Here is a 15658-nt window from a genome sequence, read left to right on the forward strand (position 1 = left end):
TGGCTAAGGAGGTAGAGTCGTTCACTAATCAGAAGATCAGTGGGTCAATTCCCGGCTCCTCCAGTCTGCATGTCGAAGTGTCCTGGTGCAAAATACTGAACCCCAAATTGCTCATAAAGGCATTTGTGATGTGTGAATGAGTACAAATGATGAGCAGGTTGGCACCTTGTATGGCTGTATGTGTGAATGGGGGAATGTTGACATGCAGTTTAAAGCGGTTTGAATGGTCAGGAGATTAGAAGGGCACTATATAAATGCAGCCAGTTTACCATCATTATGTGGATGGAGTATAGGATAAATATTTTCATTTAGGGTCACTTGTTAAGAAAATACGCTTATTCTCTACAATCAGCAGGCCAGTGTTTACTGTCATCATTAAACCATGATGACACTAAACGAGAGGCACACAAAACTACTACACCAAATAATATTTATACAAGCAGGGCCTGTTGGTCTGGTATTGTCAACAGTCAGTCACAGGGGACGTTTAAATGTCCTACTTCTGTTAAGAGCGACCTCCAGGTAGGTGTTTTAAACCATTTACAAATCAAAATTGCTAAACACCACATGAATATTGCATTTTGTAACAGTTGATCTCTCACAATGCATGAGCGAGTTTTGACTACAGTTTGCTTTAAAATTTGGTAGATATCAATCAACTAACCACACCCGACTGATGTTGTTTCCTGTCACCTATGTCTTTTTCTACCAGGATTGTGGCCTAGCAGGGGAACTCCTATCTACGAACACACACCCATGCACACAAATTCATATACACTAAACAGACCATTGCCAGTATTCAGAGGGCCGTGGGAAGTAAAGCAAAAACAAACCGGTTTAAACAACAACTTCCCCTCTGGGATTATTGTATTTGTTTTTTCATGTGTTGTTTGATTTTTACCGTATGCAATAATAATGTCATACTTTGTGTGGTATGGGAAGCTGTAGTAAAGATGTTCAAAAGGTTTCATTATCTCATAAGCCACCAGTATAAGAAAAGGAAATTGTTGCTGTTCTTAATTTAGATTCAAAGACAAATTGCATTTGCTGAATTATTGTTGTGAACAATAAGCATAAAAGGAGTCAGGGTCATGATTATATTCTATGGAAGCTCAAGTGAACATAAATAAAGTTTACAGGCCGTTTACAGTATCAGGTGGGATAAGTTGTTTCTGTAGAAAAACCTGCACAGAGCTAAGTGTAAAAAGTATTTTCTTTTTTTTCTTTTAAGAAGCAGTCAACAAACACACATGTCCAAGAATAAATAGTATTTCTAAAACCTGTAAAAGTACTTGAAATATTAGGAAGTTTTTGGCAATGACAGACTGTGAGGCTGGCTGGCTAATCCTACAGTTCAAAAATTAGCCTTGCAAAACAGTCCTTTCCATTGTCTCTTTTCTCTCATAATCCAAGACTGAGGTGATGCTACTATACTACATACTATATACTGTATGTGTGATATTCATGCCCTTTCACAGTTTTCCTCACTGCAGCTGTGCATGGTGGCTCCATCTTCGATGCCCCTGGCATACAAACGCACCAACTGGCCATGAATCCTGAGAGGAGGGAATACTATCAAAACAGTGCTGCTATAGGAAATAATCATCCCTGCTTCTTTTTTTTGTATTAGTAAGTATATGACTGAGTTGAGTTGCAGTTAATTTTATAAGCACAAGAGGAAAATACAATATAAGGTGACCAAAAACACAGCATGCATGGTTGTCCCCTCTTACCTGGAAATTATATTGGTGAATGGCAGAATCTCTCCATCGCAATTCCACACTGATGCAGCAGGAGCCTTGCTGCAGCACAGACCACACAGGAAGGGGGTCGCTGATTTCTGCTCGTTTGCTATTTCCTGCCCCATGCTTCTCTCTGTCAGCTGCTGTTGAGATCCATTCCTGCTAATAGTCTCAACATGTGTTCTCTCTTCTTCATCTAACCCACCAGTCTCTTCAAACGCTTCCTCCTCTTTGCCAGCAGGGAGAGAAAAACGGACAGCCTTCACACGGTGGACCTCCACAAATGGCAGGTCAAACTAAGAAAAGTGTCAGAGAGTTTGGGTTAAGCAGCTTCTAAACATGCTAGTCTAGCCTTGCTTTATTATGTGAATGTGCACATACCTGGTCTTGTGTGCTCGTGTGCCTGTAGAGGAACTTGAGGAAGCCCAGCGGGTGAGTGTCCCATACCAGGATGAGATCCCCTGTTCCATCAGCCAGGTGAGCAGAGGGAGAGAGGCCAAGAGGACTCTTGGGACATGAGCTTGACATACAAGTGAGGGACACACACCTGAACCTGCCTTCCACACTCACCCATTCACCTGAAGAGACAGAGAGAAGATGCTACACTAAAAAAACAACAAAATGCCTGCGTGTTTTTGACCACCATACACACTGCATTGCTCGAAACAAACTATAAACTGTATATTTTTGGATTTCTGAGTGTGTTGTTTGACTTCTGATTGACTAATTTTTTAGCAAAAATGTTACATCACTTTGTGCTTTCAACTACATTATTTTATGATATGACATATGATCCATTGCCTACTACAAGTGATTTTGACACCTCTGCAAGTTGTTAACACACTGAAATAAATATCTGCCTGTAAGGCAGATGTAATCTGCTAGAAAATGCTGAGCACTACTGTAAAGCAGGGAATCCTGGGAAGCAGAAGATTATTTTTCTGTTATTAAAGTTGTTTTGTTTTATGTTTTTTGACTTTTTTGTAAAGCAATGGATAATTTCTCCCACTATAGATTGTACAACTGAATCAAAAAGGCAAGGGCCAGCAACTAAACTTAATTTTAAGGGATCATAAACCAAAACCGCTGCAGTAAAGTTTACATGATTTGTAGTAAATTAGATAAAATATGCAAAACACAAACCCAGGACTTCCATGTGTGTATATGTGATTACCTTCTTCAGAGTCATTACTGAACTGGCTGAAGTGGGAGCTGTACAAGGAGCCTGAATCTGAAGGGTGGGGGAAAAGTCTTCCTGTGCTTTTGGAGCACACACTGCACCTGAAAACACGCACATACACACACACACACACACACACACACACACACACACACACACACACACACACAAGCAACACAAAGCGTTTTCACTCTGCTTGGAAGTCTGTGAAATAACAAGCTCCATGAGGCATTGTACGCTCTAACGGGAGACCAAGGCTCATCTTTCATCTAGATCAAGTTCCTCATGCCATGGTTTCTTATATAGAGTCTATGGTTCCTACCCTCCTTAAGGTGCACCCAACACCTGAGTCCTTACTGCGGGTGGTAGCAGTTACGGTGTCACAAGCAGTGAATTTGAACCATTACATGGGTACTTTAATAATAATGATGCTTCTCCCAGGGACACTTTCTCTCTTTCTCATTAAAATCGTTTAAGATTCACAAGGTTAAAGGATAGGTTCACAGTTTTTCAAGTCTGTCTTAAAACAACAGTCAGATGTCCATATGAACACTGAAAGAGGTTTTCCTCGCTGTAGTCCTGTAATTCCCCCTGTTAATACTGGCTTTTAGAAGATCACTTACATGTGCTTTCAATGTAAGTAATGGGGGCCGAAAATCCACAGTGTGTCCACGCAGTCATTTTGTGCAAAAATGCATTTAAAAGTTTATCTAAAACTTATATGGTGCTTCAGCAGTCTGAATTAGTCCTGTCAAGTGGATATCTGCCACATTTACTTTTCTTTTCACATTTACTTGTCTTTTCCCGCTTTGTTTTTTTGTTTAGGACACTGTTTCCCTGTTGAGCTGTGGTGGAAGAAAGGTAACAAAAACAGGGACTTTGGCTTTAACAAGCACTTTGGTTAACATGTGTCATTTTTAATTGTGCTCTATAAATAAATTAACTTCACTAAAAAGATTGTAACGTTAAAAGATATTTACTTGATTTGACTCAATTGCAGTTTAAAATTAGCTTGTGATAAACTTACATACATTTTTGCACAAAAAGAGGGTTGGTGGTGGATTTTCACCCCCATTACTTACACTGTAAGCACATAACAAAGGAATTTTCGGATGGTCAGCAAGTTCATTGCAGGAAAAACTGGTTTCAATGTTCCTTTGGGCACCTCACTGTTGTTTTAAGTATTCATCATTTCTAGAAGCTCATATGTTACAAAACTATGGGCTTCTTCCCACATTGTACTCTTATTATCAGGGCTGAGTCACTTTGGCAAATCTAAAAGCCTCAGGGGCTTTAAAAAACTGGGACTTGGGAAAAGACATGACATAAAACATCACTGTGGTTGTGTTGTTTAGGGGAGTTCTGGTTTACCTCACGTAGCTTAGTGACAGTCATAGAAAAAGTAAAGTAATGAACAGTTATTCTCTGTGATACAGGAAATGCACAGAAGAAGTCATGTGTTAACAATGAATACTAAGTGCTTGACAAAGTCCTTATGAAAATAGAGAAGTCTGCACAATAGATTGCACTTCCAGATCATTAGTAGCCTACATTTATTGGTGTTAAAATATCACCACGTCACAAAATTTAGGAGTGTGATCAATAGTGTGCACAGGTTGATTTTCTTTTATTGTTATTTTTTTGTGCTTTTAATTGTACTGTGTATACTCCCTTCTTTATGTAGTGTATAGTAGTTGGTGTTTTACCCTGAGAGGCAGCGTGTTTTGTCTCTGGGGCTGGAGAGCAGCGGGTCTGCTGGTAGATACTGAACTATGCCTGCATAGCTTCTGTTGCTCAGATACACCATTGTGCCTTGACAAAGGAGAGCAATTAGACATTTAGAAATGCTAAAATTAACAACATTAGAGGTATAACATATATATAAAAAGCTTTAAAACAAAGCATGTTTCACAAAGTTCTTGTTCTTAGTCACAGTCTTATCAGTGACAGTTTCCAGGTAAATTTTTTATCTTCAAGCTAAATATAAACATAGAGAATCTCACAGAATGTGTTGTAAATAATCATAAGTCATTTTTTTTCTCTAAATGAATCATCAGTGCAAACCTGCATAGTCATATCTGAGAGGTCCCATCCAGCGGTGTTTTTCACTTTCAGCCAGTACGTCTCCATAGAAGCCATAACCCAACAGAGACACAGAGTATCGCACAAGAGCAGCGGTGTGATGTACTGAGCACACATCCAAAGGCTGAGAATCTCCTGCAAGGTATTTTGGGAAATGAGAGGGTAACAAAATTGTTCAGGTATTTTAGGTGGTTGATTTCCAAAAAAGAGCAAATGTTGATTAAAGGATTATTTTTATGAAGATCCTTCCTCACCGATGATAATGTGCAAAGCTGAAGTAACAGGGTCAATCACTCCCACTGTGGCATAACACACACAGTCTGTAGAACCTGCAGACACAATATAACCGGATGTGTATGTCACAGCTGTAAATCAGACTCCATCAGCTCATGAATACTTGCTTATAGTGTCATTACCTGCAGGGATGATGCCAATATGAAGCGGACAAGGCTGCAAAGTCACAGAGGGATCATTCTCACAAAGGCCGGCCTCTTGTTGTGTCCGCCCAATCAAACCATGAAGTATTTCGCTGAACATGCCATCCCCGCCCACACACACCACACTGTTGTAAACATAACACAAGGGCTTCTGTTATGAAAGCATCTCTCTGCAAGTTTAGGAGTTACAATGCTCTCACACCACAGTGTTTACACGGGTGCTGATCTCTCTTACCCATCAAAGCCTGTCAGGTCTTTCTTCAAGAGGTGGTCTCTGGCATGATTTGCCCGCTCAGTTACTAAACAAAAAAGTTATGATTCAAATCAATATCATTAATCTTTTCTTTTTCATTAAATAACAGCTTCTTCCCTGCCACAGTAAGACTCTTGGCCAAAACAATATGAACTACCTCACATTATATCATATTTAATTTATTATATTTATTTATATTGTCTTCCTAATTTTTCCCTTACACAGGGTTTTTATGCACTTTTTTAGTATGTGTATGTGTTTTATGAATGTGTCCTTCTTGTCTTTTTAAATTTTTGTCTTGACTCTGAACAACCGCACAAAAATTCCTATGTGTGCAAGCACAAATGGCTAAAAAAAGTTCTTGAATCTTGAATCTTGACTAAGGCATCTGTCTGACTTAACCAGTGGTTAAGTGGTTACATGAAGTATTCAGATCCTTCACTTAAATAAAAGCAGAAATACCGTAGTCTAAAAATACTCCATTACAAGTAGAAGTACTGAATTCAAAATGTTACTGAAGTAAAAGTATGCAATTATTATCAGCAAAATGTTGTTGAAGTGTGTAGGCTTCTTTTAAAGTGTTTATTATTATAATATATTGTACTGTTTGTTTTCTCACTAATAAATACAAGTGCATACAAGTGCAATAGCATATTAATGATGTTCATCAATGTGGAGCCAATTTTAGATATTTTGGTAGGTTAATAGTAATGGTACTGCATCATATTACATAAGTGTATCATATGTTTTTATACTGATAATAGCAATGCTTTATATAGGACTTTCCATGCACTACTGCAGCCTAAAGTGCATAACAAGTATTTAAGGAAGAAATGGACAGACAATTTAAGCAACAGTTAATATTTAAAATTACAATTTTATGTAAAATCTTCAGCTGAAAAGAAACTAACAACTATAAGGGGTAAATAAATGTAGTAAAAAGTACAATTATTCCCTGTGAAATGTAGTGGAGCAGAGTAGCATAAAATGGAAATACTCAAGTAAAGTACAAGTGCATGAAATGTGTACTTGAGTACAGTACTGGAGTAAATGCACTAGTTACTTTCCACTACTGGACATAATGCTTCACTTAGAAGAGCTTTAAGCATCTGAATTAGTGACTAGTAATTTTAATACAGTATTGCATAGTTTTGTTGTTTCTTACCTATCACATGAGAACTGATGCCGGCCAGCTCAAACAGAGGTGCGACCAAAGAATGGTAGATCTGTCTTCCTTTCTTCTTCCCTCCAAAAGGGTTGATAAACACCAACAATCTGTGGGGGCGCACAGGACCTGAAAGATACAATAGAAACAGGACAGTTTGTTGAAAGTCAGCAAAACTTATTAAAATGTATTGTGATATCACCTGACTGCTTTGTCTTATTGTCAATACTTACTGTGAGTTTTTAGAGCAGTTCTTAGGTGTTGCGTCCACTGGTCTCTGAGGACCCGACTGGGGCAGCTGAACTGGATCCGGCCCAATCTCCATAGCAAGCCATGCAAGCCCCCACTGCTGCTACGCTTCACATAAAAAACTGGTGAGGGATGATGATGGAAACCACGTGTTAACTGTTACAATGTGGAGATAACAGGCACACATTTGATTAAATGTAAGGCCAGTGTGCTGTGCACTTGTATGTAAATTATTCATATCTCATTATAACCTCAACAGCAAAAGATAAGCAGTTCTTATTTATTTTAGCGTTGCTTACGGCCTTCAGTTTGTGATACCCTAGAGCTTCTGTGGTGAACCTACCTGTGAAGTCTTTGTCTGTGTCCTCAGTCGACTTCTGGGGCAAGATCTCCACCTGTCCCTCGTCCACTCCGACCACCTCTGACACAGGCACTGATACTTTAATCACACACACACACAGAGCGTAAACTGAACAGAATATTTTAACCACTGGAAAGACCATGGACTGTCCTCACATCAGACATGTTTACTGATTACAGAACTCACAGCACAGATGTAAATTAAAAATGAGTGTGTCCCATTTAACTGTTCCAGTGGTAGGGCTCTCTTACAGGATACGGAGTTGGGACATCATCCTTGATATAAGTTAAACTTCTGTATGATATAGAGCCGCAATGATTAGTAGACCAATCAATTTGTCAATCAACAGAAAATCAATAGACGACTACTGTCAGTTATTTTAGGAAAATGCCAAAAAAAAGGAAAAAAAAAAGATTTCTGCTGTTTCAGTCGTAAGGATTTGAGGTGTCACACATGGAAAACTTGAAAAACTTGCTTTTGTCTGCTTAACACACTATAATTCACTGACATTTGAAGACATCACCTTGACCTGTTCTCACAGGCTTTTTTCACCATTTTCTGATATTTTATAGACATTTTAACAGAGAAAATATTAACCAGATTAATCAATAATTAAAATAATTGCCAGTTGCAGATCTTGTATGATGAGTCAACATGTCTTGTTCTGAACTATTTGTGTTCTCTTTGGGTCAACTTTTATGCTGCTGGTGCATTTCAACACATGTCAAAGACAATTACAGTATAAAATGTACTGTCATTACATTTTTTTTAAAAAGGGACACAGGCGATCATTATCCCAAAGACACACACACATACACAGACGTCCTAAAAACTGACTGTTTTTGCTTTTCATTCTTCACTTCCCTTTCTGTGGATAAGTGTGTGATGGCGACAGAAAGAGAGAGAGATGTAGTATGGCACCGTGGTGATTGTGGTGTTGATGTGACAACAGCAGATTAAGGACAACCCCTATGAAATAACTTTGCCCCAGGAGGTGTGTGAGAGGGCTCCATGTGTTTTCAGTACAGTCTCAGCAGGTTGTGTTTCATGTCCGTGCTGTTCAACTTGTTCTTCATGTTCTCTGCAGGTAGTTGTTATTAAAGCACTCCCTCATTTCATTGTAATAGTCCACAACTGCATGTATGTTGTTGTTGTTCATGGTGTTTCCTAGGTTACTTCTAATTCTTGTTTTTCATTATGCTGGTTCAGAGCAAATAGGAAACAGGTTCTGGCTTTAAACAAGGTGACTGCAATAAAATATTTCCTTGTGTGTGCATACATTATAATTGTGTTATTTGATTGTTATTCAAACATGCAAATACGTGATCTGCATAATAAAACTACGTGTAATATTCCTTTTTGAGCGATATTATAACTCCACTGATATGTTGGAGTGTAAATGCCACCTACTTGTTTTCTTATCTCGATTCTTCTTATCTACCTCGGTCCATTGGAAATGCCAGCCAGTCAGCAGCGCCCGGTACCTTTTATTCCCGACCCACAAACTGGACTCCAGTCTCAAGTCGGTCTCCATCTGGAAAACCACGTCGTTGTCGCTCTTTCCCGTTTCTCCAAAAACACTGCCAAAACTTCAAGAGTCACATTTTTTACATAAAACTCTCATCTCTAAGAAATAGCAGCAGGCTGACAATCTGACATCGCCATCAGTCAACAGACTCCCTATCTGATAGCTAATCTTCCTCTGGGTGAACACATTATCAAAAGACGTAGGCCTATTTAGGACGTTTGTGAAATGCTGAAGACAGCGCCTGGCACACGAGTGTTATTGTCCAAAAAAACAATCCGTTTCCTCCACAGTCCCTCCCTACTGACACCTGCTTGATTTGCATGTTGACTTGCTGATTGGATGCCATTGGTTTACCTGAAGCAGGCTAACTAAAACATTGGCCAATTACTGTGAGTATTCAGGGAATGTAGTTGTTTAACTCAAGTCCTGATGGGGTTGTTGAAGGAATTGGATTGGATCATGTCAGAGTAAACTAATAATAATTACCATGGGGTGATATAACCGGTAAAGTGAGTCCTTTAAAATACCAAACAAACTTGTGAAAAGCGGATGCATTTCAACACATTTAAAGCCACAGGATGTGAAATACAGGTGTACACTCCACATTCAGGTGAAAAGCATAGCACCAGTGATATTATAGTCCAACTCCACTCAAAAATGTGTTAACTTATTGTAACTTCACTTGGATGCATGGGTTGCAAAGTTTGACACACCCCTCTGCTGAAAGTATGAAGTTTCTTTGTGTTACCTGAAAACAAAATTTGAGGTGTGTACTACTTACTAGCGTGATTTGTGACTAACCAGTCCTGGTCCAGTATGTAATTTACAAGAGTGTGATGTGGAAACTGAATGGACTTCTCAGTGAAGTAGGAGACATCTTGTGTTCAGCAGTTATGCTTTTTAGATGAACAATATTTGCATATTGATAAACTACGTTTTCAATGGGTGAGAGGGAGATGTTCTATGTTCTTGTTTTTTATGGAATATATTAAGACATAAATTCTTATTCAAAGTTATTTTTTTAAAACAGGGTGAAAAGGCGACAAAGAACCAATAATCCCATCCCACCCTAATTTACCAAATTTCCTGGAAGCCTATATGTTATCTTCTAATTTGAAGTTGCAAGGTACTGAATAAGGGGTTGTCAAATTATAGCAAATTGAGAGAGTTTTTAATGTGTTTAATATGTGATGCTTGTGCTGTAATGAGGGAATAGAAGTTTCTGGGCTCAAGTACATTTCAGTTGACTTAACACTTGACTTGGACTGGACTTTTGTGACACTTGACTTTCTTTGAGATATGACTCTTAAAAACATTCAAGTCTCTAACTTTGACTTGATAAAATCTCTTAAAGTTAGATTTCATTAGATTAGATAGTCTGTCTTAAAACAACAGCCAGGTGTCCATGTGAACACTGAAAGAGGTTTGCTGTAATCATACAGTCTTTTGTGCAAAAATGAATTAAAAAGTTGATCTAAAGCTTAAGTGAGGCTTTAGTAAAGTGAATTAGTCATATTAAGTGGATATCTGCCACATTTTCACGTCTTTTAAGCATCATATTCCCTCTTTGAACAGTGTTTCCCTATTGAGCTTTGGTGGAAATAAGTAACAGAATGTTACTTATTTCGAAAGATGTTGAAAGATTTCCATTTGATTCTACTCATTTGAATGGCTGAAGGTTCATAGCTTCAGATACATTTCTAAAAACATTTTTACACAGGAGGACTGTGGTTTTGTCCCCCATCATTTACATTGTAAGTGTATTGAAGAGATCTTCTAATAGTCAGTATGAACAGAAGGAATGTCATTTAAATTGGACTTACCCTAAAGACTTAAAACAACTCTAGTTCTGCATTATAACATCAGTGCAGGTTTTCATAGGAGCTGCAGTACTTCTGCTTGTGACACATCATTACTGGATTAAACTGAATTTGCTTCTATTGACTTCAATCTCACCCTCTGTACATTGTGTATATCATGTCTACTCCAAGTCCCCACCAATAGCTATATGCTTACTGTATGTTCTGCTCCTGTGCTGCAATAATGGACTGCTGCCATGCCCAGAGTTTTCTGCGTGTGAACAACTGTATTAAGAAATATGAAGCAAGATAGCTTAAAGATTCCCCATAGATGTGTATTAAGACTATAAAATACTCTCTTTGGAACAATAATGTATGTCTGATATGATTTTAAACAAAAAAGTATTATTACCACACTAAAACCTCTACTCCTTTCCCACATTAAAAAAATCCATATTCTTTAAATATGCAAATGTCTCCTACTTCACTGTAAAGTTAATGTTCAGTGTTTGTGCTTACACATAAAACTTGTGTAAATTGAATACTGGACCAGGATTGGCTTCCAAACTAGTTGTGATGTCGCAAAACCTGCTTGTAGCCCCCACCTCTTAAAACTGGATTTTCAGTGAGTTCAGAGAAACTTTCCACTTTAGCAGATGAGTGTGAAAGTCTTCTGGTGTCAAATTGCACAGTAAAGCTCAAACATCTAACTGAAGGAACAAAGAGAAAAAGTGGAGGGAGACTTAAACTAAAATAATTATATAATTAAGGATTTACAACTAGATTATGTTGCAAGGTGGTGTGCAGTTTCATTCATGGTTGTTTACAATGTGTATAACTACCATTCATTTTACAGTTTTTCAGCATTCATTTTATATTCTATTCACTGTGTGTAATATATCCATGGTTGTTTGCAGTAGCTTATGTTTATAAAGTAACTTCTTCTTCTTCTTCTTCTTCTTCTTCTTCTTCTTCTTCTTCTTCTTCTTCTTCTTCTACTACTACTACTACTACTACTACTTATTCTTCTTCTCCTTTGGATAAAAGAAAATAGTTTTTATTTCTTTCCAGTCTCTTCCAAATAGTAGACATGGAGTGGGTCTGGGGCTTTTGGGGCCCCTTAGGGTCTAGAAATTTCCTAGATAGTCATGGACCCCTGAACTGGCACAAATCAGGCCTAAGTCTTTGTGGATGAATTATAGTGAAAATAAATGATTGTCCTTTTTACTGGGGATCCCCTAGAGCATCCTCATTTACCCCTAGGGGGGTCCCGAGACTCCACTTTGAGGACCACTGGCCTAGACCCAGCCTGGCTTGAACTGTATGTAGCAAAAGTAAATAAATTAGCGATAATCTACAGCGTAGTATCCGGATTCTTCTCATTCTTCAAAATAAAAGTGATTCATGGAACGTTTGTATGCCACTTGAAAGGCTTAGCCACCATTACCTTAAAGGCCCGATGCACACTGACACCGGAAATACGCTTCGTTATTGTGGCACGCTCCTTCCTCCCCTCCCTTCCCTGCTAACAAGTCGACTTAGCTAGCTAGCGAGACGAGCTGTTCAAACCTTACAGCCTAATTATTATGAACTGATTGATCCTTGTAGTATAGTTGATTACAGTTTCCACAATCCCGGTACCGATAAAGTTAACAAGATGAATATACGAAACGCCAGGGTAAGTTAATTGAAATACTCTCGTCTGCCATGCTGTGGCTACTAACTGTTTGCTAAGCTAGTTACTGCAGCCTACACGTTAGCTACATATCGCCGATTGTGACTTTAGCATCGTGCCATTCATTTGTCATTTGTTTCTTTTTTTTCACTGCAGCCGGAGGACCTCATGAACATGCAGCACTGTAACCTGCTCTGTCTTCCAGAAAACTACCAGATGAAATACTATTTCTATCACGGACTGTCCTGGCCTCAGGTCAGTCACTGTGGTCTTTTTCATTTCTGCCGTTTCTGCTAAAACCACACCTCCTACCCATTCATTTTACAGTGTTTAAGGTTGTCTGTTTGACACACATCATCTGATGTTTTTCGTTTCAGCTCTCATACATTGCAGAAGACGAAAATGGCAAAATAGTGGGATATGTGCTGGCAAAGATGTGAGTACCTGGGATTATATTTCTCAAACTGACATCACTTGAGCAAATTATTATGGGTTCCAAAGACTTACTTTGATTTCCTTTTTAGGGAGGAGGATCCAGATGATGTACCCCATGGACACATCACATCCCTGGTGAGTCTGGGCAAGAGACGTTTCATACATCCCTTCTAGTACTGTTATCACATAAACAGTATTGTTGTTGGCTTGTATCGAGCAACACAAAAACCCTACTCTGTGCCTTCTAGGCAGTGAAACGCTCCCACAGACGTCTGGGTCTGGCTCAGAAGCTGATGGATCAGGCCAGCCGGGCCATGATAGAAAACTTCAATGCTAAATATGTCTCGCTTCATGTTCGCAAAAGGTACAGTGCGCAGTCGACTCGCCGTGCACTTGGTGTCTTTGTTTGGTTCAGATACATTCTTGCATGTTTTACAAAATGTGGTCATATTCTGACTATATGTGTATACTTTTTCTCCCTACTGCAGCAACCGGGCAGCCCTGCACCTGTACTCAAACACACTCAAATTCCAGTAAGTTTTTTATGTGCCACCTTTAATTCTGTATTTTTATTTGAAATGTATTTACTACTATGGATATTGTTGTACAGGTAGCACGGCCATTCCTGGGATTTTCAGAAACACTGACATCATGAAGTGATTTAGACCAATAATATGAGTTGAATATTAACTAAAGAATGTTTCCCCATATTAGTTTATTGCAGATAATACAAGTTCTCTCAACAGCACCAGATACTAAAAACAAATGATTCAATTATTTGTTCTTGCCATATTTCATTTGTCCAATTAACTGTACAATTGTAATTTCTATGAATTTTAGGTTGGAAAGCCTCCAGCTTCTGCCCTGGCAGTGGTATTTGCACTGACTGTAACTGATGTGTTTTGTTGTTCTTCCACAGGATAAGTGAGGTAGAGCCTAAGTACTATGCAGATGGGGAGGATGCATACGCCATGAAGAGAGACCTGGCCCACATGGCTGATGAGGTAGTTTCCATCTTTATTCACCATGGCAACTCATAATGGCCCTCCTTTGACATGCTTTTCACCAGCTCCTTGTGGGCACAGCTAGCACTACTGAACTCAAATGAGCAGATTCTATATGTCATATTTCTGTCTTTGTGTCCTACAGCTAAGAAAGCCTGGCGTGCGTGTTTCGGGTCAAGAAGCACCGTCTGGCCAGAGCCCGTCAGGGTCTGGCGACCAGGAGAGAGAGAGTGAGAGAGACAGCGGAGGAGAGAGCAAAGAGCTGAGTGAAGTCAGCGAAGCAACCGAAAGCACAGACGTTAAAGATTCTTCCTCTGATTCACAATGACCCTGCAGTTCTAGACATTTTTAAATTCACTCCCCACTTCCTCTTTTTATCTGTATTTGACAATATCTCTGGCTTTACAAACTGTGACTATCTTTGCATCAAAGCCATTCCCATGATATCTCTCCATCACGTTTTTTTTCTCAAGTCTCGCTTTTCACTGCAGTGATGATGAGCAAAGAGTCTTGGATAATGACATGAATCAGGGTGTTATCTAAAGTTTTTATTGGACTGCTTTCGGCATTAGCAAAAGTGGCCCAAAATTGGGAGAGTTACAGTATTGAAAACAACCTGTGCTTTCAATTTGTCACAATCCGGTCTCTTAACTATTTAACAGATTTGCTGCAAATAAATCTTTCAAATAAAACTTCTTGGTATTGCACTTATTTCAGTAAGCGACCACAGAAGCTGTTGTAGGGCTGCAACTAACAATTATTTTCATTGTCAGTTAATTTGTCAAATTTTTTCACGACTAATTAATCAGTTGTTTGGTTTATAAAAAGTGAGTAAAAGGTTGAAGTCAATCATTTGCTTCATAGTTATAAACATATGTTACAGTCTGATAACAGTCGTTATTGGGAGAAATATCTAAACTCATTGTTTGACTTTGTACAGGAAGACCATCTACACAGCAAGTAAAGAGGTTACACAGGAGCCATAACACATTTTCCCATTGGCTGTGTAAAAAAAAAGAAAAGTATTTTGCATGTGAAGTTTTTTTTTGAAAAGGTCTAACTTTGGCGACTCCCAGTGGAAGCATAAAAATGTACACTGTCTGTGAGAGCTCTCTGAAACACATTGCACACTGACCATGACCATTTTCACCATGATTGCCACATTTTGTTATAAAACAAAAAAACCTATATGATCTTAATGATAATGCAACATTTTGGGTTATGTCACAAACATGTTACGCAACATAAAGTTGACAAATATCTGACCTCAAAAGTTAAAAAGGACATTACATTAAATAACGTCAGGGGATGTTTCATGGTTTTGACATAGCTTCAAAATGAAAACATTAATAGTACATCACAGCCCTTTAATGAAGATGTCCTTTGTTAAACTGATTAAGAGGGGTTATCTTAGTTAATTTTAGGTTGAGTATGCAACATCATCACATTGTCTATTAGAGGAAGGAAACAGCAGTGAGAGAGAAGTACATGATAGATAAGAGCAACTTTTGCACACTGACCTTTACAGAAAAATGTTTGTCACAAATTTGCAGTAGCTCAGTTTCACACCTCCATGCCATCTAACACTCATCACCTTTATGTGACAGAGGCCAACAACACTGCCTACGTTCAAAACAAGTCTTGAGCGAGCAGGCTCAGGCTATTTTTTTCAACTTATGTGTGAAAGCTAGTGGTGATTATTTTCTTTAATCAAGTAGGTTTTTAACAGTTGAACGTGACATGAGGAG

General features: G+C 38.6%; 2 protein-coding genes across 2 annotated transcripts; one reads left to right on the top strand and one right to left on the bottom strand.

The window, feature by feature from the left end:
• Nucleotides 1–1431: 1431 nt before the first annotated feature.
• On the bottom strand, nucleotides 1432–9009 carry zgc:158263 (ceramide kinase family protein). Its single transcript, XM_062427766.1, has 13 exons — nucleotides 8880–9009; nucleotides 7452–7547; nucleotides 7093–7230; nucleotides 6860–6988; nucleotides 5677–5740; nucleotides 5421–5566; nucleotides 5259–5333; nucleotides 4987–5139; nucleotides 4629–4734; nucleotides 2917–3023; nucleotides 2124–2320; nucleotides 1734–2038; nucleotides 1432–1556 (listed from the first exon to the last, which is right to left on the bottom strand). Exons 1-13 carry the CDS (start codon nucleotides 9001–9003, stop codon nucleotides 1463–1465), a joined length of 1734 nt encoding a protein of 577 aa, XP_062283750.1. The 5' UTR covers nucleotides 9004–9009; the 3' UTR covers nucleotides 1432–1462.
• A 3292-nt stretch (nucleotides 9010–12301) lies between these two features.
• On the top strand, nucleotides 12302–14602 carry naa10 (N-alpha-acetyltransferase 10, NatA catalytic subuni). Its single transcript, XM_062426895.1, has 8 exons — nucleotides 12302–12474; nucleotides 12628–12726; nucleotides 12849–12907; nucleotides 12996–13041; nucleotides 13155–13270; nucleotides 13395–13439; nucleotides 13826–13910; nucleotides 14056–14602. The coding sequence occupies exons 1-8, from the start codon at nucleotides 12454–12456 to the stop codon at nucleotides 14236–14238; spliced, it is 654 nt and encodes a 217-aa protein (XP_062282879.1). The 5' UTR covers nucleotides 12302–12453; the 3' UTR covers nucleotides 14239–14602.
• The last annotated feature ends 1056 nt before the right edge of the window (nucleotides 14603–15658 follow it).

The sequence above is a fragment of the Scomber scombrus genome, chromosome 10, assembly GCF_963691925.1.
Source record: "Scomber scombrus chromosome 10, fScoSco1.1, whole genome shotgun sequence".
In the NCBI taxonomy this organism is placed as follows: domain Eukaryota; kingdom Metazoa; phylum Chordata; class Actinopteri; order Scombriformes; family Scombridae; genus Scomber; species Scomber scombrus.

Coding starts and splice junctions, on each gene's coding strand:
- zgc:158263 (XM_062427766.1), bottom strand. CDS start 9,003: ATGGAGACCGACTTGAGACTGGAGTCCAGTTTGTGGGTCGGGAATAAA. Junction 6,989..7,092: donor AACTGCTCTAAAAACTCACA/GTAAGTATTGAC, acceptor TGTATCTTTCAG/GTCCTGTGCGCCCCCACAGA. Junction 5,567..5,676: donor GACCTGACAGGCTTTGATGG/GTAAGAGAGATC, acceptor TGTTTACAACAG/TGTGGTGTGTGTGGGCGGGG.
- naa10 (XM_062426895.1), top strand. CDS start 12,454: ATGAATATACGAAACGCCAGG. Junction 13,042..13,154: donor ATGGACACATCACATCCCTG/GTGAGTCTGGGC, acceptor TGTGCCTTCTAG/GCAGTGAAACGCTCCCACAG. Junction 13,271..13,394: donor TCGCTTCATGTTCGCAAAAG/GTACAGTGCGCA, acceptor TCCCTACTGCAG/CAACCGGGCAGCCCTGCACC.